This window comes from Taudactylus pleione, unplaced genomic scaffold, assembly GCF_031769625.1.
Source record: "Taudactylus pleione unplaced genomic scaffold, aTauple2 ptg001137l, whole genome shotgun sequence".
Taxonomy (NCBI): domain Eukaryota; kingdom Metazoa; phylum Chordata; class Amphibia; order Anura; family Myobatrachidae; genus Taudactylus; species Taudactylus pleione.
The window spans coordinates 4021924-4045446 of record NW_028285538.1 but is presented as its reverse complement, the minus strand read 5'-3'; the positions used below and the strand labels follow the sequence as shown (position 1 = coordinate 4045446).

The following is a 23523-nucleotide window of genomic DNA, read 5'->3' as shown; positions in this document are numbered from 1 at the left end:
CAAATTGTAGTCCTGACCGGTTGGCTAAGAAGAGTTAACCCATCTCCTAGATGAGCTACCCTGCTGAAACATATACTAGGTTTGCAGCAATGCTTATTTGAATTTATGGCAGAGGTAAAAATCATATTTTGCCCTATATAAAGCAAAAATGTGTTGTATGTATTCTGTGTGTGTGTTTCATCTTGTACTGGGTGTTCCTGAACTGGGAGTCAGAACTGGTGAGTGATTTTGGCTTCTGCTGGATTGACTAAAGGGGCCTATCCATTACACGACTTTGTGAACAATCCGACCAAAACCAGGAGGTTTTGGTCACATTGTTCACAAAGTCGTGTAATGGATAGCCGGCAAGGACCAGCGATGCATGTGCACGTTGGGTCCTTGCCGACCACGACTATCTACTGAACATGCCCATCAACCTGATGATGCTCGTTAGGTTCGGCATGTTCAGAGATAGGAGGTCCGACTCCTGCACTGAAGTGAACGCCATTCAGTGCGGGCACCGCACCTCAGCGACCTGAAGGTCTGAATGCTAGAAGTTCAGTCTTTCAGGTCGCCTAGTGGATAGGCCCCTTAAGGAATAAGGCAGCTAATGAAGAAAGCAAAGTATTGCAAGTCTTCTTTCTTCATCAGGGGTCTATGCAGATCATTGGCAAATTGAAAGAAAACCAGGACCGCTGCTTACCATTAGCACCACGGATTGAACCAATGAAGCAGTGATAAGCCTGGATCCTGTACCCAAGGGCCCTGGGGGTGGGGTAGCATCTGGGTAGCATTACACTTTTTCCTGGCGACAGCATCACCCCTTCATGTGACATCATGTGTTCGGGAGCAGGGCCACCACAGGGCGTCGGTGGGTCCTGTTCCTTCACATCTACTGATTGACTGTTTTCTTTTATTATGGAAACTTAAATATTATATCACTGGGTATTTGCCTAGGTGTGAGTTATGTTCTATGGTACCGAATGTGGGTGAGGGGCTAAAGGTAGTCCTGTAAACACTGACTTGGTGTGGGAGCCTTTATCAGTTACCCCTACGCACACTTGCCACTGATTAGTCAGGGCCAAATAGCCATAGGGTACCAAGGTAGCATGACACAAATAAAGACTCCATTAAATAAATGAAGTGACTCCAATATTTCCCTGACAGCAGGCAGTTTATTTGTAAATATAGAAAAAGCAGTGGTCCATAGAAAAATATGTAAATTCACAATAAAGATGCAAATTCACAATAAAACTTAAAGATATTTCCACAGAGAATACACAGCAGCAGAAAGGATAAATAATAACCCTCTTTTGTGCTAACCAGTGGCACATCTATAATGGGTACAGGGTTTAGGGTGCACACGGACCCATTTTTAATAATCCTCCCATTAGTGGGCCTAAAGATACCTTTGACAAAAACTATTGTCAATGTGAAACCGTATATAACACAAACAGCTTTATAAGTTTTGTGAAGAAGTAGAAACCATTACATAATAAAAGCTAATGTTATTCTTATGTTCACAATTATGCTGTGTGGCCTTTGAGAATGCTGGGCAACTGTTAGAAACATTGAACTTCAATGCAGAAAATAATCACATGGACTATCTAAAATTTGTATTCCTAAAAACCTCAGACCCTACTGTATTTGCCTTAACATAATATTACAATATAAATATTATGTAAAATATTTTTTATTACTTAATGATTTATATGTGTTAGAACGGGATGCATCAATGTCAGAAATGCGGTCAAACCCCTGAAAATGCTGTATTTGGGGGTTTGACTGCATTTCTCATAAGCACCAAGCACCAAGCCCTGATATGTACTACATTTCGGGTCTTGGATCTGGTGGGCAATGCCAACTTTAGATCAGGCTCAATGTTTGCGGTTCACAATTTTGATATAATATGTTCTAGAAATACTGATATATATCTCCTAAGATTACTGCGGTGCTGGTAATATTATTTTAATGTGAGTGTTCTACTCTATTTTTCTATTCTTTATTTTCTCTACCTAATTTCACCCTATCTTACTAACAGATTACTTCAACCACATATTGCTGAATGTCTAATCTGATATTTATATTACGATTATCAATATTTAAGGATTCTTTCAACCTCAATTACTTATCTTAGGACTTTGGGCCTCATTCAGATAAGTACGTAAACCTGATGGTTTATGTACATATCCTATGGTGGGACGTCTGCGCAGGACCTGTCCTGTGCATGTGCGGAACGGGTCATGTGATCACAGTCACAGTGCCCTCTGAGCCTTGAGGGCAGGGAGAGGGTGGTACTGGGCAGTGGTCCTAGAAACGGCGTAGTGTTGCCCCCATTTCCTGGAAGTGCTGTGGCCAGGGTATACGCCATAGGACACAGATTTCCTGGCCTCTCAGCTTCATCTTACACAGCCTGGTCAAAGCAGCAATTATCGCAACCGATAGTTGCGATGGTGATTCGAGGAAGCATCTACAGACGCTGCACTCGGATCGAAGATGTATGCAGGAGGTGTCTATTTCCTACACACACCTCCTGCTGCATTTGCATACTAGTTAAACGGTATTGCACAGTCGCTTCCTTGGGGCTGTGCAACACCGTCCTCATCTGAATCAGGCCCTTTATCCCTAGATTTTTGTGTTTGATAACTGCATATTTTTTTAATATAAAACCTAACAAAAGTAAAATTTTAATAATGAGACCTAAAAGATTACAAACTAACTTATTAATTTGCTTAATAGTTGTATACAGTATTTGAAAGATATCTATATGTTTACAGGAAATGCAGCATAATGTTATCATAGTCTACTTTTTTGGCTTGAAAGTGATCAGATATTCAGGATACGCATAGTCATCATGAAACACCACAAAAATTGATGGATCTTTAATGTCGTCTGTGACAGAATCATAGCGGTCTCCGCTGCGATCATTGTTGATATACGGAGGTTCTTTGTAGGTAGAGCTTCCCTTACAGTACCTCCCAGTTATCACTGCAGCCTGGTAGACGTACTTGTTTCCATTACCGTCAGGAACAGAATATCGGTCTCCACAGGAGTAATTTGACTTTACAGCGAAGTACGTTCCATATCCATATGCTGTGCCTATTAATGCAAGGACAACATTTACATTCTGTAACAAAAGCACTACAGAGTAATATATGATAACATTACCATGTATTTATATTACTATAATACTTAAATGTATTGATATTGTTTTTGTTGTTGTTGTTTATAGTAGGTTTAATACACAAACACATACACATATATTTGTCTTTACCGGAGAAACAACATTTTCCTGACTCCCTCCATACTGGCAATTTGACCCCAGATGCAACAAACTATAGTACTGTAGGTTTATTTATTGGAGTTTACAATTATATTTTATTTTTTGCTAGGATGATGTCTATTAGTTTCTTGAATCTAACTAAAGCTTTCACTTTACTTTTTAATCTTCACAGGGAAGGAGCCTTTGTCTCTGCATGGAGATACATGATAAACAGCTGTAAAGAAAATCATTACTTCTGTCCATGACATGCGGCCATATGGAATTTGTGAGGCCCTCATTGCCACCAATGATAAATATCATAGAGATAACTATAACAGATGCAGAGTGTGGTGGACACAGACCTCTGGGTCCAGGGGGGCCCCACGCTGCGCACCCTGCACTCAGTGCATGTCTAACTGGTCCTGGCAAGCGGGAGCGCCAAGAGGGGGGAAGCGGGTACTAATTACCTGTGGCCGGATCCGATGCTGCCCCCCTCTCCCTCTTATTTGTCAGCAGCTCAGAACATGCTGCTGTGTACTGGGATGCAGTGGGACCATGGAGACTGCTGAGCAGCAGCAGCAGTCTCCTTTCCTCTTCGGGGATGGGGAGAGTGATCACACTGATCACGCCCCCACCTCTGGATTTGCCCCTGGCTGAGGGGCTCATAGAGCCCCTCCTCCCCTCATTGGCGCACTGCAAATGAGTTGTTTCTGAGGAGTGTAATGGGGCCAGTCCAGCTCTCTACGGCCCTGCCGGCAAGTTCCCTATGCAGTGCCATCATCCCAGTGATATCTTTGAAAAGAAGGCGCCTTGAAGGCTCTGGCACTTGCTCCATCTTGCCGAAGATCACTGAGAAGATGGTGCCACAGAGGAGGGGGGACCCACTTGCCGGAGCAAAAGAGTGAAGAAGTGCACCTCCAGTCTACGGGGCAACATTCACTTGTTTGGTGGGGATATTGCTTTATCTATTTTTTTGTACTTGCAACAGCCTGAGGACAGGACTCTACGTGGTCCAGAAACATTGCTGACATGCTGCTTGTATTCTTTCTAATACAGTTGTTTTAACTGCAGCGTGTGTTCCGCAAAAATAGATGAGATAATGTTGTCTTTTGCTGTGGAAGTACAGGTCCCAGCATGCCTCCCTGAATGTTGGTACTTCGATAACCACAAGTATCAACATGTGGGGCATTATGGGCCCACTGGTACCTGTAGCAAAAGAAGTATTAAAAAAACACAGAACTCACACCATTGTCAGTAAAAGTTTAACTTAAGGTTACTTTTGCGGTTCTCAAAGCACTACCAGCATGCATGGGAGGCTTGCTGGAACCTGTAGTCTCACAGTAAAAGACAATATTAACTCATCTAATTTTTATACCACACTACACTATCAACCCGGCACCCACCGGCCAGCAGTGACGGGGATAGCCCCGGGCTAGCAGCCTAGGCCTGGGGTTCCCTGGAGATGGAGACCCCTTTATTGGGGGGTCCCCAGCTTCCCATGGATCCCCAGCTGGGGCTGACTAGCAGTCAGGGGTAATGCTTTGGCTGGGCGACCCGGTGAAAGGGTTCTCCCAGCTTTGGCATTATCCCCCCTCTACAAAAAGTTTGGTGCTGGTTCTGGAATTTACAGGGGAATTCTACGCATTTTTTCCCTTGTATTTCCAGAACCAGGACCGGATCAGAGCCCAGTGCTGCTTGTGCAAAAGACAGGGGACCCATATGTCATTTGTCTTTAGCACAACCAGTACTGGGTCTTCAAAGCCTGTGCTGGTTGTTCTTTGGGGGGGGGGGGTTAAATTTTTCCATTGTTTTACATTTTTTCAAACACAGTAGCACAGATGGATCTCACTGACCCCGTCTGTGCTTCTGTATTTATTTATTTACACACCTATGCATTAGGGGTGAGCGGGTTCGGATTTCTGAAATCCGAACCCCCCCGAGCCCCCCCGATCCGAGTCCGATCCGAGTCAGGCTCGACTTTTCCCGCCTGACTCGGATCTGACATCGAGGCAAAACGTCATCATCCCGCCTTCCGAGTCTCGCGGGTTTTGGATCCTATATAAGGTACCCGCGTCGGCGCCATTTTCTCACTCGGCTGTGGACAGTGAAGAGGGAGGGTGGGAGTTAGTGCTGTGTAGTGTAGTGTAGTGTAGTGCTGCTGTTGTCCACTACTTCAAAGTCCATAGGGGCTGGCTGTGTTGTGCTGTGCTGCTGTTGTTAATAGGGGCTGTGTCCACTACTTCAAAGTCCATAGGGGCTGGCTGGACTGTGTTGTGCAGTCAGTTCCAAAGTCCTGTGCAGTGTCCCAGTCCTAAAGGGGTGCTGTAGTGTTGTCCAGGGGGTGCTCTGTCCATCAGGGGTGCTCCCCCCAAGTGCTAAAAAAATAATATATTTTCTGTGTTTGTGAATTGTGTGCGCAGTAGCCGCACGTGCATCAACAAAGTAGTGCCAAGCGTGCGCCTGTGTCATAAGTAAAGGGCCGGCTGGCTTGACCGTTAAGGGTGCTGTAACCCCCGAAAGTACACTCCAGTCCAAACCAAAAAAAAAATTATTTTCTGTGTTTGTGAATTGTGTGCGCAGTAGCCGCACGTGCATCAACAAAGTAGTGCCAAGCGTGCGCCTGTGTCATAAGTAAAGGGCCGGCTGGCTTGACCGTTAAGGGTGCTGTAACCCCCGAAAGTACACTCCAGTCCAAACCTAAAAAAAAATTATTTTCTGTGTTTGTGAATTGTGTGCGCAGTAGCCGCACGTGCATCAACAAAGTAGTGCCAAGCGTGCGCCTGTGTCATAAGTAAAGGGCCGGCTGGCTTGACCGTTAAAGGGTGCTGTAACCCCCGAAAGTACACTCCAGTCCAAACCAAAAAAAAATTATTTTCTGTGTTTGTTAATTGTGTGCGCAGTAGCCGCACGTGCATCAACAAAGTAGTGCCAAGCGTGCGCCTGTGTCATAAGTAAAGGGCCGGCTGGCTTGACCGTTAAGGGTGCTGTAACCCCCGAAAGTACACTCCAGTCCAAACCTAAAAAAAAATTATTTTCTGTGTTTGTGAATTGTGTGCGCAGTAGCCGCACGTGCATCAACAAAGTAGTGCCAAGAGTGCCCCTGTGTCATAAGTAAAGGGCCGGCTGGCTTGACCGTTAAAGGGTGCTGTAACCCCCGAAAGTACACTCCAGTCCAAACCAAAAAAAAATTATTTTCTGTGTTTGTGAATTGTGTGCGCAGTAGCCGCACGTGCATCAACAAAGTAGTGCCAAGCGTGCGCCTGTGTCATAAGTAAAGGGCCGGCTGGCTTGACCGTTAAAGGGTGCTGTAACCCCTGAAAGTACACTCCAGTCCAAACCAAAAAAAAATTATTTTCTGTGTTTGTGAATTGTGTGCGCAGTAGCCGCACGTGCATCAACAAAGTAGTGTCAAGCGTTCGCCTGTGTCATAAGTAAAGGGCCGGCTGGCTTGACCGTTAAGGGTGCTGTAACCCCCGAAAGTACACTCCAGTCCAAACCAAAAAAAAAATTATTTTCTGTGTTTGTGAATTGTGTGCGCAGTAGCCGCACGTGCATCAACAAAGTAGTGCCAAGCGTGCGCCTGTGTCATAAGTAAAGGGCCGGCTGGCTTGACCGTTAAGGGTGCTGTAACCCCCGAAAGTACACTCCAGTCCAAACCAAAAAAAAAATTATTTTCTGTGTTTGTGAATTGTGTGCGCAGTAGCCGCACGTGCATCAACAAAGTAGTGCCAAGCGTGCGCCTGTGTCATAAGTAAAGGGCCGGCTGGCTTGACCGTTAAGGGTGCTGTAACCCCCGAAAGTACACTCCAGTCCAAACCTAAAAAAAAATTATTTTCTGTGTTTGTGAATTGTGTGCGCAGTAGCCGCACGTGCATCAACAAAGTAGTGCCAAGCGTGCGCCTGTGTCATAAGTAAAGGGCCGGCTGGCTTGACCGTTAAAGGGTGCTGTAACCCCCGAAAGTACACTCCAGTCCAAACCAAAAAAAAATTATTTTCTGTGTTTGTGAATTGTGTGCGCAGTAGCCGCACGTGCATCAACAAAGTAGTGCCAAGAGTGCGCCTGTGTCATAAGTAAAGGGCCGGCTGGCTTGACCGTTAAAGGGTGCTGTAACCCACAAAGTACACTCCAGTCCGAACCAAAAAAAAATTTATTTTCTGTGTTTAGCCGCACGTATATATCAAATCGATATAACATAAATGGAGGACCAAACTTTCTCCGATAAAAATAAAATAGAGAAAGATCAAGAACCACTTCCTCCTAGTGCTGAAGCTGCTGCCACTAGTCATGACATAGACGATAACATGCCATCAACGTCGTCTGCCAAGGCCGATGCCCAATGTCATAGTAGAGGGCACATACAATCCCAAATGGCAAAGTTCAGGAAAATGACCTTGAAAAAGACATTTAAATCAGCTGAAGAGAAACGTAAACTTGCCAATATGCCATTTACGACACGGAGTGGCAAGGAACGGCTAAGGTCGATCCCTAGTATGTTCATGACTAGTGGTTCAGCTTCACATGACGATGGAAGCACTCCTCCCACTAAAAAAATCAAAAGAGTTAAGCTGGCAAAAGCACAGCGAAGAACTGTGCTTTCTAAGAAGATATCACAAATCCCCAAAGAGAGTCCAAGTGTGGTGGTGGTTGCGATGCCTGACCTTCCCAGCACTGGACGGGAAGAGGTGGCTCTTTCCACCATTTGCACGCCCCCTGCAAGTGCTGAAAGGAGCACCCACAGTCCACTTGCTGATATGCAAATTGAAGATGTCACTGTTGAAGTACAACAGGATGAGGATACTGGTGTAGCTGGCGCTGAGGAGGAAGTTGGCGAGGAGGATTCTGATGGTGATGTGGTTTGTTTAAATCAGGCTCCGGGGGAGACAGTTGTTGTCCGTGGGATGAAAAAGCCCATCACGGTCATGCCTGGGCAGAAGACCAAACATTCCACCTCTTTGGTCTGGCAATATTTCTATCCAAATCCGGACAACAACTGTCTTGCCATATGTACCATATGTAAAGGTGAAATAAGTAGGGGTAGGGACGTCAACCACCTAGGAACATCCTCCCTTATACGGCACCTGCAGCGCGTTCATAAAAAGTTACTGTCAAGTTCAGAAACTTTGGCTCAGACCGTAAGCAGTCCAGGGACACCTAAATCCCGTTGTCCTGTTGTATCCAAGCGCCTGCAAACCACACCGTCAACTCCCTCCTCGTCAATTTCCTCCTTAGTCAGGATCGGAAGTAGTCCTGCAGGCCATATCACTGGCATGACTGACTCTCCTATCGGGATTCCTCCGGAGGATCCTGCATTGCTACGCCTACTGCTGCCGCTGCTGCTGTTGCTGCTGCTGCTGGGAGTCGTTCATCATCCCAGAGAGGAAGTAGGAACACCACTACTTTTACTAAACAATTGACCCTCCAACAGTCCTTAGCGAGGAGGATGAAGTACGACAGCAGTCATCCTGAAGCAAAACGTATAACTGAGGCCTTGACTGCTATGTTGGTGTTAGACGTGCGTCCGGTATCCGCCATTAGTGCAGTGGGATTTAGACAATTGATGGAGGTAGTGTGTCCCCGGTTCCAAATCCCGTCTAGATTCCACTTCACTAGGCAGGCGATACCGAGACTGTACAGAAACGTCAGAAAAAGTGTCCTCAGTGTCCTGAAAAATGCCGTTGTACACAATGTCCACTTAACCACGGACATGTGGACAAGTGGAACAGGGCAGACTAAGGACTATATGACTGTGACAGCCCACTGGGTAGATGTATCACCTTACGCAGCAACAGCAGCAGCGTCACCAGTAGCAGCATCTCAGAAACGCCAGCTCGTTACAAGGCAGGCTACGCTGTGTATCACTGGTTTCAGTAAGAGGCACACCGCCGACAACCTCTTAGAGAAACTGAGGGAAATCATCGCCCAGTGGCTTACCCAACTTAGACTCTCCTGGGGATTTGTGATATCTGACAACGCCACCAATATTGTGCGGGCATTACATCTGGGCAAATTCCAGCACGTCCCATGTTTTGCTCACACAATAAACTTGGTGGTGCAGAATTTTCTGAAAAGCGACAGGGGCGTGCAGGAGACGCTTTGGGTGGCCCGAAAAATTTCTGGCCACTTTCGCCATTCAGCGACTGCGTGCCGAAGACTGGAGCGCCAGCAAACACTCTTGAACCTGCCCCGCCATCACCTGAAGCAAGAGGTTGTGACGCGGTGGAACTCAACCCTCTATATGCTTCAGAGGATGGAGGAGCAGCAAAAGGCCATACAAGCCTATACATCCACCTATGACATAGGCAAAGGAGGGGGTATGCACCTGACTCAAGCGCAGTGGAGAATGATTTCCGTGTTGTGCAAGGTTCTTCAGCCCTTCGAACTTGCCACACGTGAAGTCAGTTCAGACACTGCCAGCTTGAGTCAGGTCATTCCCCTCATCAGGCTTTTGCAGAAGCAGCTGGAGAAAGTGAAGGAGGAGCTAAGACGGAGCGATTCCGCTCGGCATGTGGGACTTGTGGATGAAGCCCTTCATTCGCTTTGCCAGGATTCCAGGGTGGTCAATCTGTTGAAATCAGACCACTACATTTTGGCCACCGTGCTCGATCCTAGGTTTAAAGCCTATGTGGTGTCTCTCTTTCCGGCCGACACAAGCCTGCAGAGGTGCAAAGACCTGCTGGTGAACAACTCTGTCAGCTGAAGCGGAACGTGACACGTCAACGGCTCCTTCTTCATTTTCTCCCGCAACTGGGGCTGCCAGGAAAAAACTTAGGTATCCTAAGCAACCCGCTGGCGGTGATGCAGGGCAGGCAGGACCAAGTTTGGACATCTGGTCCGGACTGAAGGACCTGGCAACAATTTCTGACATGTCTACTGTCACTGCATATGATACTGTCACCATTGACAGAATGGTGGAGGATTACATCGGTGACAGCATCCAAGTAGGCATGTCAGACAGTCCATACCTGTACTGGCAGGAAAAAGAGGCAATTTGGAGGCCCCTGTACAAACTGGCTCTATTTTACCTGAGTTGCCCCCCCTCCAGTGTGTACTCCGAAAGAGTGTTTAGTGCAGCCGGGAACCTTGTCAGCGAAAGGCGTAGGAGGTTGCTTCCACAGAATGTGGAGAAGATGATGTTCATCAAAATGAATTATCAGCTCTTCCAGGGAGACCAGCCTCCAGAAGGTACAGAGGGACCTGTGGTGGTGGATTCAAGTGGGGACGAGTTAATACTTTGTGAGGATGAGGATGTACACACTGAAGAGGGTGAGGAATCGGTGGATGAGGAGGATGAGGATGACATCTTGCCTCCGTAGAGCCAGTTTGTGCAGGGACACATTAATTGCCAGCTTGTTTTGTGGGGGCCCAAACGAACCAATCATTTCAGCCACAGTTGTGTGGCAGACCCTGGCGCTGAAATGATTGATTTGTTAAAGTGTGCATGTCCTGTTTATACAACATAAGGGTGGGTGGGAGGGCCCAAGGACAATTCCATCTTGCACCTCTTTTTTTCTTTGCATTATGTACAGTTTGGGGCCTAGTTTTTCTAACTGCCATCCTGCCTGCCACTGCAGTGTCACTCCTAGATGGGTCACGTGTTTGTGCCGCCCACTCGTGTCGCTTAGCATAGTCATCCAGCTACCTCGGTGCAACCTTTTGGACATAAAAACACTATTGTGAGGTGTGAGGTGTTCAGAATAGACTGGAAATGAGTGGAAATTAAGGTTATTGAGGTTAATAATAGCATAGGAGCAGAAAAACCTACAAATTCTGTGATTTTAGCTGTTTTTATGCTTTTTTTCAAAAAAATACAGATCCAAAACACAAAACCCAGAACCCAAAACACGGAAGGGTGGTTTTGGCAAAACCAATCCAGATCCAAAACACGAAGAAAGATCCAGATCCAAAACCAAAACACAAAACACGAAAAGTGGCCGGTGCACACCCCTACTATGCATGTATCACAGATCTCCCTGATCTGTGCATGCATCTGTGAAGGTTCAGAAGTGAAACTCGAATGGTAAAAGGTGTTGTATTTGAGATTTCTATTTGGGTTCTTTTTTGTGTCATTTGCGGCTGATTTGTACTATATTTCAGCCGTTAAAACAAATATGAAGCCTTAGTAAATTTCCAGGTCCTATTGATGTCAATGGCAAAAGGCTGCAAAAGTTGTACCGATGGTCTATGTGTCCGAAAACATGTTACCGGCCGAGTTACAGATATTGTCAGCAGAGTTTTAGACATGAAATGGAGCAAAGTTGGCAGAGTTTAGCCTTTAGTTAATTCTGAATATGCATTTACCGGCTGAACTTGCTCCATTCGATGTCTGTTGAGCTTAATAAATTTAACCCTAAAGGGGCATACGAGACGATATCTTTGAACGACATGAACAATACCGATATCGTTCAACGATGTATCATTCATATCGTTCAGTGTGTATGCAGTGAAAGACCAACAATGAGCGCTCACGCTGGACGATAACGATATCTTTGGTCATGTGTACATGCAAGCCAATTTGGACCATATCATCAAGAATTGCCTGTTCAGAGATATGGCAGGATGACTTTACTGAAAGATATCTTTCAAAGACATCTTTTAGTGTGTACACCCCATATTGTTTGCCCTGCACTACAGAAAGCAGGTAGCTGAGTTGCAAGGTATCTGGAAGCTTAGTAGATCCTTTTAATTCTTTTCCAAATTATAGAGAGTTCTTTTAAAATGTTGTCCACCTGTGTTCCTCCTGTTTAACTCCTGTCTAATGCTTTAAGTTATGCTATACATGTAATACCACTTAGAAAAAAACACTTTGAAATGAAAACCTATGCAACCTTGTAACAGGCCTGCAACCTGTAACCTACTTTAGTAAATATACCCCTAAAAGTGTGAGTGTACGTGAATGTATAATAAAGGCATAAATTCTTCTGTTGTCTTGCCTTTTTTATATATTTTTTTACAGTGGGGGTAAAGGTGTCAGTGGACTTCTGACACATGTGGTTGTACGAGTGCCACAGGGCTGGCTTGCTGGGACCTGTAGTCTCACCAAAGGCAGCCTGCCATCTTACCCCGGGCCAGTCCATTGTTGCCGTCTGTGTGATGCAGGTGCACTGTGCTTGTGCAGAGAGTGCAGCTGGAAGACATGTATAGTATACTCATGACCACTCCAAGTGTGTGGCCATAGATGCAGCATTTTGGGGGCAGGGCTGTCTAGTTCTTCTGAGTCACATGCAGCAGATCCTTGTCTGATCTACACTAGTGCAAAGCTGCTGTCCGGACTTTAATTTGGCTGGCCCCTCCCTTGGGACCAGACACCAATGACCTGAGCTCCTTTACAGTATGGCCCATCCTCTCCTGCTCCCTTCTTTATCCCACTCTGACCTCTCCTGACTCCTCCCAGAACCCATGTCTCCTCCTATTCACTCCTCCTCTCTATAGCCATGGCAGCCTTCCTACATTAGCATCAGATACCAGATAAGTGGCTTGGTGTGAGATGGGGAGCACTTGCTTATGTGTGATTGATACACTGGGGAAGATGTATTAAGCTCTGGAAAGTGATACATTGGAGAGTGATAAATTTCACAAAACCTACTGAATTTGTGCCACTCAAACTAAAAAAAGCAATGGAATTCCAATAATTAAGGCTGATGCTTTAATGGACGTGTTCCTTGCGCAATACAGATATGGTATGCCATCACACCATGTGGTTAACTGCAGATTCAGTACTCTCACAAAATGAGATTGCTGACACTCACAACATGGTGGAGCTGTTAATTCACAGAATTGTGTTCTCATTGGAATACACACATGCAGTCTATGCAACTGATGTCTGAGCAAAGCTGCACAGATGGGATAAGAGTGGAGTGGAAGAGACAGAGCGTTGTGGATGGGGACACATAGGCATGTAGAGGGAGAGAAGATTAAGCAGCACTGATGGGCAGGAGACAAAATGATGCAGATGGGTGGAAAACAGTGGTGCAGATGGGGGTATAATGTGATGCAGACGGGTGGAAAACAGTGGGGCGGATGTGGCACTGTTTGGGAGAACAGAGCGACATGGATGGGGGTACTGAGTGGCATGGATGTGGGAAGACAGAGCAGTGCAGATGGGTAAAGACAAATTGGTACGGATGAGGGAATACAGACTAGCACAATGGGAGAACACATATCAGTAGAGATTGTGGAAGACAGATTGGTGTGGATGGGGGGGAAGATAGAGTGCCATGGTTGGGGGGGCAGAGTGGTGCAGATGGAGGAAGAAAGAGTGGCACAGATGAGGGGAAGACAGAGTGGTGTTGCTGGGGGGAAGTTGGTGGTGCAGATGGAAGGAAACAGAGTTGCACGGATGCAGGAAGACAGGGCGGCGCAGATATGAAAGACAGATTGGTGCAGAATAAAGAACTAGCACAGTTAGGAGACCACACAGCTGTAGGGATTGGGGAAGTTATAGCAGCATGGACGTGAAGATAATGTACATGCATAGACAGAGTATATTATAGTAGTTTTAGAAATTAGGGAGCTGAAAGTGTATTCTGAATGAGATAGATGTGTGGAATGAGAAGGATGTTGGAACCCAGTCGGATTGTCGTGGTGAATGAATGGATAGATTGTGGGCACACAGTGGGATGTGTTGCATAGACTGCATGAGTGTATTCCAATGAGCACACAATTCTGTGAATTAGCAGCTCCACCATTTTGTGAGTAACAGCAATCTCACTCTGTGAGAGTGCTGAATCTGCATTTAACCACATGGTGTCATGGCATACCATATCTGTATTGCGCAAGGAACATGCCTATTAAGGCGTCCACCTTAATGATCAGAATTTCATTGCTTTTTTTTAGTTTGAGTGGCACAAATTCAGTAGGTTTTGTGAAACTTCACATCATGTCTAAAAAGCTTAATGGGACATGTGAAACCGTAAGGTTTTTTGTCTAAGAAAACAGCGGCACTCCGGGAATTGCAGTAGTTAGTAAAATCTATTCATAAACATCCAATGTTTCGGGGCCGTAACGCCCCTTTGTCAAGGAAGCGGCAACGCGTTTTGGCTATTCCTATAGCTTGAAAAAGGCTATAGGAATAGCTAAAATGCATTGCTGCTTCCTCCTTGGAATACTAAAGCTTCTCTCTGCTCCAGCGTCCAGCCGTTTTTCCCTCGGCAGTATCCAGCAACCTGGCAGGTGATAAAACAGCAATTACTCCTCATTGCAGAACCACGCGGCTATACTACTGTGGAGACAGGAGCCGATTGGAATTCCAGCGCTGATACCAGTGAGCGCCGATCATGGTTGTCCTGGTCACACTGCGGAAGGTGTTGAGGACACAGGAGTCACCTGATCCACAGCGTTTCTCCCCGCTACCATCCTTCCTGCATAGCGTCCGGATTACCATCACAGATGCCGAGGGCATAGGAGCTGCCTGACCCACGGCATTCTCCCCGCTATTATACTCCTGTATAGTGCCCGGATTACCACCACAGGTATATCAACCTATATAGGTTGTTAGTGACTGCCTATTTTTCATCCTTGTGCATTAGCCTCTACATATATATGGGACTTTACATCTGATAGGCTAAAAGGATGTTTGAGAACAAATATCCAGCTATTTAAACCTGTGTGATTGACAATCAGTGGTGACGTGCCAATTATCAGCACATTTGAGATATTATTCTAAAGGAGAGCTGGCCCTTTGTTTATTTGCAGAGAGAATCCTAAAAAGAACCACTATTGAGCTAATTGCAACATTAGTAGCTATATGGATACCATTTAACCATTATATGGAATATTCACTACCATTAGCTACATGAGCCTTGTTATAGTGGTTCCTTATGCAATTATCTACTTTTTATTGTTACAACTCGCATTCTATAGAGAGCCTGATCAACTCTCTGTGTTGGTTGCATTGTTGTGAATTTTATTGTTTATTCTTAAGAGTACTCGTTTCACTGACTGGATAGATATATATGTCATTAGACCTATGGTACTTTTTCTAATTGTTATTTAATGTATTTCTATGTTTTTATTTATATATTGTTTATTATTTTTTCTATGCATGATTTATTGCCAATAAATTATTAAAATAGTAACAGTATTTCTGTGTTAGTATTGGAGCGCAGAATTCTTTGTGTTTTCCCAGTATTATGAAAGCAATGTACTATGTTGAATCGGAGCAAAATTATATGAAATATGTATATTCAATATATCTAATAACATACATATAAATGCTCCTTGTTGGTCATGAAGCTAAATTAATAAAGGAATTCACTAATATTGGTGGTAATAATATCACATCTACTTGAGTGGCTTGTGAAGACTTTAGCAATAATGTCCTCCTTTAATACAAGGCATAACTGCTGGTTCAATCCTTTAAAGGTCAGACAATCACATCACAATACTTATTATCTTTTGCTGTTGGTTTGTGAGCATAGAATAGCGTCACACTAATACTGCTGTATAATATCAGTTTTATTCTGACTGATCAATTCATATGAAGCTCACTAATCACTTTAAACTGTACTGGCATAAATAGTGTTGTTGCAAGGTTGCAATGTATTCACTTAACATCATCCCTAATCAGATAACATTATTATCACAGCTCAGACAATCACAGATAGATAGTAATTATCTATATGTTATTCTGGTAGATTTTATTATTATTGTTGTTACTTAGTATTTATGAGCAAAGGTAATAATCAATCTGTGAGGTAAATCACACTTCTATAAGTCACATATATAGCTGTCTCATGTGTCACAATTTATTCACTTAATATAATATACATTGGTTTGTGAGTATAGAATAGCGTCACACTAATGCTGCCGTATAGTGTCAGTTTTATTCTGACTGATCAATTCATATGAAGCTCTCAAATCACTTTAAGCTGTGCTGCTAATAAATGTTACTGCAATGTTAACATCATCCCTACTCAAGTAGCATTATTACCACACCATATATTGATAGTATTATCAGTTCTAAACTAGTACATGCATGATATATATATATATTCATGGGACCATGTGGTGGACCCACTTGAAACGCCAATGTGCACGTTTCACTCTGTAAACAGCTTTATCAAGGCTGAACCAGATTGTCCCCCTCAGGTGCATATTTAACAGATATAGGCGAGCAATCAAAATGCTTCTCCAGGTCACATGCATGTGGCAGCCAATAGGAGCCATAATTCCAGCTAGCTGCATCAGAGATCACATGATCTACCCTAATACTACAGCTTATTCATGCCATTTGTAAACAAAACTCCAGATCACATGATCGTATCTCATCTCCTCCTAAAGAAGGAGAAGAACATACAAATACTATTATAACAAAATAAATAGTGTCAGAATGATAAACTAGAGCAAAATAATACATATAACCTAAAATAATGTAATAATACTGATGGAAACAATTATAAAATAATAAACTAGGTGACCAAAGTATCATGAAAAAAATCCATCTCACAAATAAAAAGAGGTAATAAAACCCCAATTATATCAAATCTAAATATACACACATATATAAATATATATATATATATATATACACATATATATAGAGTATATATATACAGTATATATATATACAAATAACTTGCCAAGTGAATAATCTAATTGTTGATTTAATATATAGTCACTACCCAATTAACCAATGGCAACAACAAAAAATAATATATAGAATAACAGAATATTGTATATAATACTATAATAATTAGAATCAAAACGTCCATGTGGATAAGTGATATATCAATATAAGATCATCTCATAGGATGAAAAAATGTGACAAAACTGTGAATATAAATAAGCCTCCTATAAATAAATAAAATAATTATAAATAATAATATTATATAAGAAGGAGAGGTACTAAGCTGCATCGGAGATCACATGATCTCCCTTAATACTACAGCTCATTCATGCCATTTGTAAACAAGACTCACGATCACATGATCTGATCTCATTTCCTCCTGAAGGAGAAGAACATACAGATACTATTGTAGAAAGATAAGTAGTGTCAGAATGATAACCTAGAGCAAAATAATAAATATAACATAATATAATAATACTAAAGGAAATAATATTTATAATAATATACTCAGTGACCATAGAATCCATCTCACAAGTAAAAAGGGGTAATATAAAACCCAATTTATATTAAATATACACACACACATATATATATATATATATATAATTTGCCAAGTGAATAGTCTAATTGTTAATTTAATATAGAATCACTACCCTATTAAGCAATGGCAACAGCAAAAAATAATATATAGAATAACAAAATATTGTATATAGTATGATAATTAGAAACAAAAAATCCATGTGAATAAGTGATGTGTCAATATAAAGACAAGATCATCTCATAGGATGAAAAAATGTGGCAAAAATGCGAATGTGACTAAGCCTCCTAAAAAATGAAAAGAATAATATAAGAAGGAGGGATAATAAGTGAATAATAAAATATTATCAACATGAACCAAATGATGAATAAAAATATAAGTGTAAAAATTTATAATAATGACAAAAAATTAAAATAATATGGAAAGTATAACCTCCGTGAAAGAAAAATATATATACATGTGATAGGTGTACAGATTCCTAAAATCCTAGATTTAACAATAATAGTAAGATTAGTGATCTAAATATTCAAAAAAGGAAATTGTTATTAATAAAGGGGAATGTAGATTATCTCTCCTATAATACTAGGAGAGATACCATCACCCCTCCTTGTAAATTTTCTCTCCCATAATATCCTGAGAGATATCACCCCTCCCTATCTATTACAATATAAGTATATGTTGTGATGATTTGAAAATCATCTGACAAAATGGATGGATGTAGATAGTCCTCTATCTCATATTACCCAATATAATATCCAAAAGCATCTATTATATTAAAAATACCTATCTCAATATTCCAGCAAGCTGAGAAAATAATGGAACCTAAAGTTAATTTCTAGAATAAAGTATGATGAATGAAATTATAAGAATGGAACATTATAGCTTTATTAAGGCCCCCTGGATATCGACTGTTCATTAAAAAAATAATTTTTGTTTCGAAACTCAAAAGTTCTTTGTCTAAATCACCGCTTCGGATTCCCAATTGAATATGTCTCATACCAAAGACTTGTAGACCTGTGGGATCACTGTTATGGAATCTCTGGAAGTGCTTAGCCACCGATGTCAGAGTCTTAAATTTCATCTGATCTTTATTGGCATTGCGAATATTGCCTACGTGTTCCAATCTCCAGACTTGAAGTTTTCCCAATATAGATTTTATGGCATGGGCATTCCATATGATAAACCGTGCCAACAGTAGTGCATGTTATGGGAGTAGATATGGACCATTTGTTGTTATATTTATCATAAAAATATTGTTTAGACACCATATATTTACAGACCTTGCAATGTCAAAAACATGAAAAACCTCTTCTAATGGATTTAATCTTCTGTGTCTTAGAGAAATGGCTATGCACCAATTGATCCCTAATATTCCGGGACCTCCTCCAACTTGTTTGGACTTTTGTTGGTAACATTTTTTTCAAGTCATGGTCTGTTTGTAATACTGGCCAGTGTTTTAGCAAAATGTTCTTAATGCTTCTCCTTATGAGCATTAAAAGTGCCAACAAACCTAACAGGTTCCTCTTTATTGTGTTTTAATTTGGGTTTGAGCAGAGACTCCCTAGGATATGTTTCTATTTCCCGCATTGTCTTTTTAATTAGTCGGTTGCTGTATCCTCTATTGGCAAATCTCCTACTCAATTCTTTTTGTCTATTGTTAAAGATATCTGAATCCGAACAATTTTGTTTAATCCATAAGAGTTCGCCTTTTGGTACAGCTTTGATGGTAGTGGGGAGATGTGAGCTTGTTGAGTGGAGAATACTATTAGTTGATGTTGGTTTTCTAAAAATATCTGTGGTGATGTTACCTTCATCATCAATGCGTATCGTCAAGTCCAAAAAGATAATCATACTCTGACTGGTCTCATATGTCAATTTCAAATTGAGGTCATATGTATTCAGGATGGAGATGAATTTTGTGATATCATCTAGATGACCTTCACACAGAATCAGAATGTCATCTATATATCGGAAATATAATAGAATATTAACCATATACATCTCCAAAGACTCATGAAAGACCACCTCCTTCTCTCACCACCCCAGGTAGAGGTTAGCATAAGTGGGGGCACAAGCTGTCCCCATTGCTGTCCCTCTAACCTGGAGGTAGTGGGATTCATTGCAAGTGAAAAAATTCTTTGTTAAGACGAATTCCAAAAGCTGGATCAAGAATTCATTGTGATCACAGCATGCTTCCATATTCAGGAAGTATTCAGATGCCTTAATACCCCTTTCATGGTCAATGCTCATATATAAGCTCTTAACATCGCAAGATACTAACCAAACACCTGGATTGACAGTTAAATTCTGTAATTTGGTCAATACGTCCATGGTGTCACGGGTATAGGATGGAAGCGAGATGACGTGCTTGCACAGATATTGGTCTACATAAATGCTGCCTCTCTCCATCAGACTACCCACCCCTGAAACAATTGGTCTTCCTGGCAGTTTCAATTCATTCTTATGTACCTTGGGGAGAAGGTACAGGGTTGGAGTCTTAGGTTTCTCGGTCTTTAGAAATTCGTAATCCTTTTTGCTTATCACAGCATTATAAAATGCAGTATGAATCAGAGTATTATATTGTTTTAAATAGGTCTGTGTAGGATTAAAAATCATTCTTCTGTAACATGACGTGTTGCTAAGTTGCTTTTCCAACTCTTCAAGATGCTCGTCTTGTGGCCACAAAACCACATTTCCCCCCTTATCGGAGTGCTTGACTATTACATCATGCCACTCAGATATCTCACGTAAAGCAGCTCTTTCTCCTTGGCTAATATTGTCAGGATATGGTTTTTTATGCAAAAACAGATGATCCAAATCCTTGGACACTAAGGGCCTGATTCAGAGCCGCTCGTAAGCAGCCGTTCGCTCATTCGGAGCGATATTTTCACATCTGCGCATGCGTACAGATTTTAATACGCATGCGCGAACCAGTCAGTGAGGCAAGAAATCGTTTGTTCGCTATATAGCGAATGCCTGCTACTTTGAGTGACAGGAGGAGGTGTATGTGGGTGGTAACAGGGGAAGGTGCTTGAAAACGGGGAGTGGAATTAAGTACGCAGGCATGCTTAAAGGTCAAAACGGGCATTTTATGGGTGTGCATAATTTAAACAGCAGCATCATTGACCACGTCACCTGGTTGTTTTATAGTCAAAACTGCTCGCAATATAGTGGTAGGAAAAACCAGCCACAAGAATAGCAAGCAGTTCATACGCTGTTCGATGTACTCGATTAATCTATTAAATAGCGGACATGACGTATGATGCGAGCGGCCAGGGGGCGTTTTTTACAAAATAGCGGCCGCAGGTTTTGTTCGCTCGTTCAGACATGGAGGCATCAACAGACTGCAAAGAGCGAACGGTTCATTTGAATAGCCACCCCCTTTTTCTGAACGAGTGAGCGCTAATTGCGAACGGCTCTGAATCAGGCCCTAAATCTTGATAGACTAGCACTGGGAGACAGTTTTTGCTATCAGGAAAAATAGAAAGATTTCTTCTTGATTTTGCTACTGTCAAATGGTTGGGGTATGTTGGTCTCATTGTTTCCTTCCTGTTCCAGCTCTTCTAAGAACTGTAGGACAGTCTGATCCTCAGAATTCAGAGCAATATCTTTAGGTTCTATACAGTCAAGGGAGTCTCTTTTGGAGGTTTGATTTAAGAAGAACTTTTTGAGAAGAATCCTTCTTGTAAAAAGGTGAAGGTCCTTTTCGCAATCAAACGTATCTAAATCTTGGATTGGGGAAAATGAGAGTCCTTTACTTAGGATCTTCTGTTGATTTTCAGTGAGGATCTTATCAGTCAAATTAATGACTTTCAATAGATCCCCTGATTGTTGTGTATATGAAGGTTCCATTAGTGCTGCTTTCTGTATCTCCTCTCTCTCGGTTCTTCTTTCCAATCCAAAACTACTCTTTTTCTCCTTCCTCCCCTGACCTCTCTTGATCTTCCTCCTTCTGCTCCTAAACCATCTCTCATATCTTTTGTGAATTTCCCTAAAAAATCCCTCCTATGGATCTTATTCCCAGTAAAATTATTCATATTTTCACCATCAGATGACTCAAGCTCTGATGTACAATAATTGGAAGAATATGTATTTCTGTTCTTTTGTGAAGGCATATTCCATTTAAAGACCCTATTGAGAGATTAGTCTGTCTTGTCCCTTTGGAACTTGTGTCTCTTCCTCTCTATAATCTCATTTTCAAAATCCTCGATTTCTTTTTATATTTCTCATATCGTTGTTGAAATTTGTCCAGAGTTTCAAAGTTCTTGAGTTTGTCCCCCAATCTAGAGATTTCTTGTGTCAATTGATTTAAAATGATTTCATCATGTTTCATAAGAACCTTGATAAGGTCCTTTGAACATTGTGTTAGAAAATTCTCCCACTCTCTTCTCAAGCCATCATTAGCTACTTCATATGTTGGAAAAAGTTTAGGTTTGAGACCTCTAGGAATTAAGTTGTTCTTCAAGTAGCTATCAAACGTTTTATTCCAACTAGTTTTACTCTACTTCATCAATGCTAACTTGAGAGCGAATAAATCATCTGTCCAATACAAAGAAGTATTATCCTGCCGTTCTAAATTTTCATTAAATAGAGTTTCCATATCATTCCTAAGTTTATCTTGTCTACTTTACAAATCCTTAGTGAGGCTGAAATTAGAAATGATGCTGAAGAGGACAACGAGGTTCTTGTGATAATAGTAAAAATGATGGTGTATTTAGAGAATTCAATTAACTCAAAATAATTAGATTTTTGAGGTGCTAGATATGTAGAAATGCTGAATAATCAGCCAGATATGCAATCAGTTCTAAAGAAAGAGAGTATATTTGCACACTCCAATAGATGATGAGTTACGGTCATATATGAGGCCCCATAGTAATTAGCAACCAGTAATGTTCAATTTATGGGGGTGCAGCCCTACTCCAACCAAGTTAGACTATATTAAACAAAAAAGGCTAGGGGTTGTTAGAGATGGGTGCACATGCACAAAATCAATACATTAAAACTTGACTTGTATTAGTTATTATACTAAAAATTCCATTCACTAGGAATGGTACAGTGAAAATTAGAGATAAAAAATGTATTTATTGAACTGATAAACATACATATAGATTAGTGTATAAAGATAAAAACATGTGAACAAATAGTGTATAAAAAGCAAGATCCATATCCTGACAATATTATCCAAGGAGAAAGAGCTGCTTTACATGAGATATATGAGTGGCATGATGTAATAGTCAAGCCCTCCGATAAGGGGGGAAATGTGGTTTTGTGGCCACAAGATATGTATCTTGAAGAGTTGGAAAAGCAACTTAGCGACACATCATGTTACAGAAGAATTATTTTTAATCCTGCACAGACCTATTTAAAACAATATAATACTCTGATTCATACTGCATTTGATAACACTGTGATAAGCAAAAAGGATTACGAATTTCTAAAGCCCGAGAAACCTAAGACACCGACCCTGTACCTTCTCCCCAAGGTACATAGGAATGAATTGAAACCGCCAGGAAGAGCAATTGTTGCAGGGGTGCATAGTCTGATGGAGAGAGGCTGCATTTATGTAGACCAATATCTGCGCAAGCACGTCATCTCGCTTCCATCCTATACCCGTGACACCATGGACGTATTGACCAAATTACAGAATTTAACTGTCAATCCAGGTGTTTGGTTAGTGTCTTGCAATGTTAAGAGCTTATATACAAGCATTGACCATAAAAGGGGTATTAAGGCATCTAAATACTTCCTGAATATGGAAGCATGCTGTGATCACAATGAATTCTTGATCCAGCTTTCGGAATTCGTCTTAACGAATAATTTTTTCACTTGCAATGAATCCCACTACCTCCAGGTTAGAGGGACAGCATTGGGGACAGCTTGTGCCCCCACTTATGCTAACCTCTACCTGGGGTGGTGAGAGAAGGAGGTGGTCTTTCATGAGTCTTTGGAGATGTATACAGATAATATTCTATTATATTTCCGATATATAGATGACATTCTGATTCTGTGTGAAGGTCATCTAGATGATATCATGAAATTCATCTCCATCCTGAATAAGAATGACCTCAATTTGAAATTGACATATGAGATCAGTCAGAGTATGATTATCTTTTTGGACTTGACGATGTGCATTGATGATGAAGGTAACATCATCACAGATATTTTTAGAAAACCATCAT

At 41.8% G+C, this 23523-nt stretch overlaps 1 protein-coding gene across 2 annotated transcripts in view; it reads right to left on the bottom strand.

Annotated features, from left to right (window-relative positions):
- Positions 1-1158: 1158 nt before the first annotated feature.
- LOC148453526 (protein mono-ADP-ribosyltransferase PARP15-like) overlaps positions 1159-23523 on the bottom strand; it is a 169003-nt gene continuing 146638 nt past the window's right edge. For both annotated transcript variants that reach the window (XM_088461993.1, XM_088461994.1), the window contains exon 13: positions 1159-3078. In XM_088461993.1, the coding sequence (XP_088318119.1) occupies positions 2783-3078 (296 nt within the window). In that variant the 3' untranslated portion in view covers positions 1159-2782. The remainder of the gene's footprint in view (positions 3079-23523) is intronic.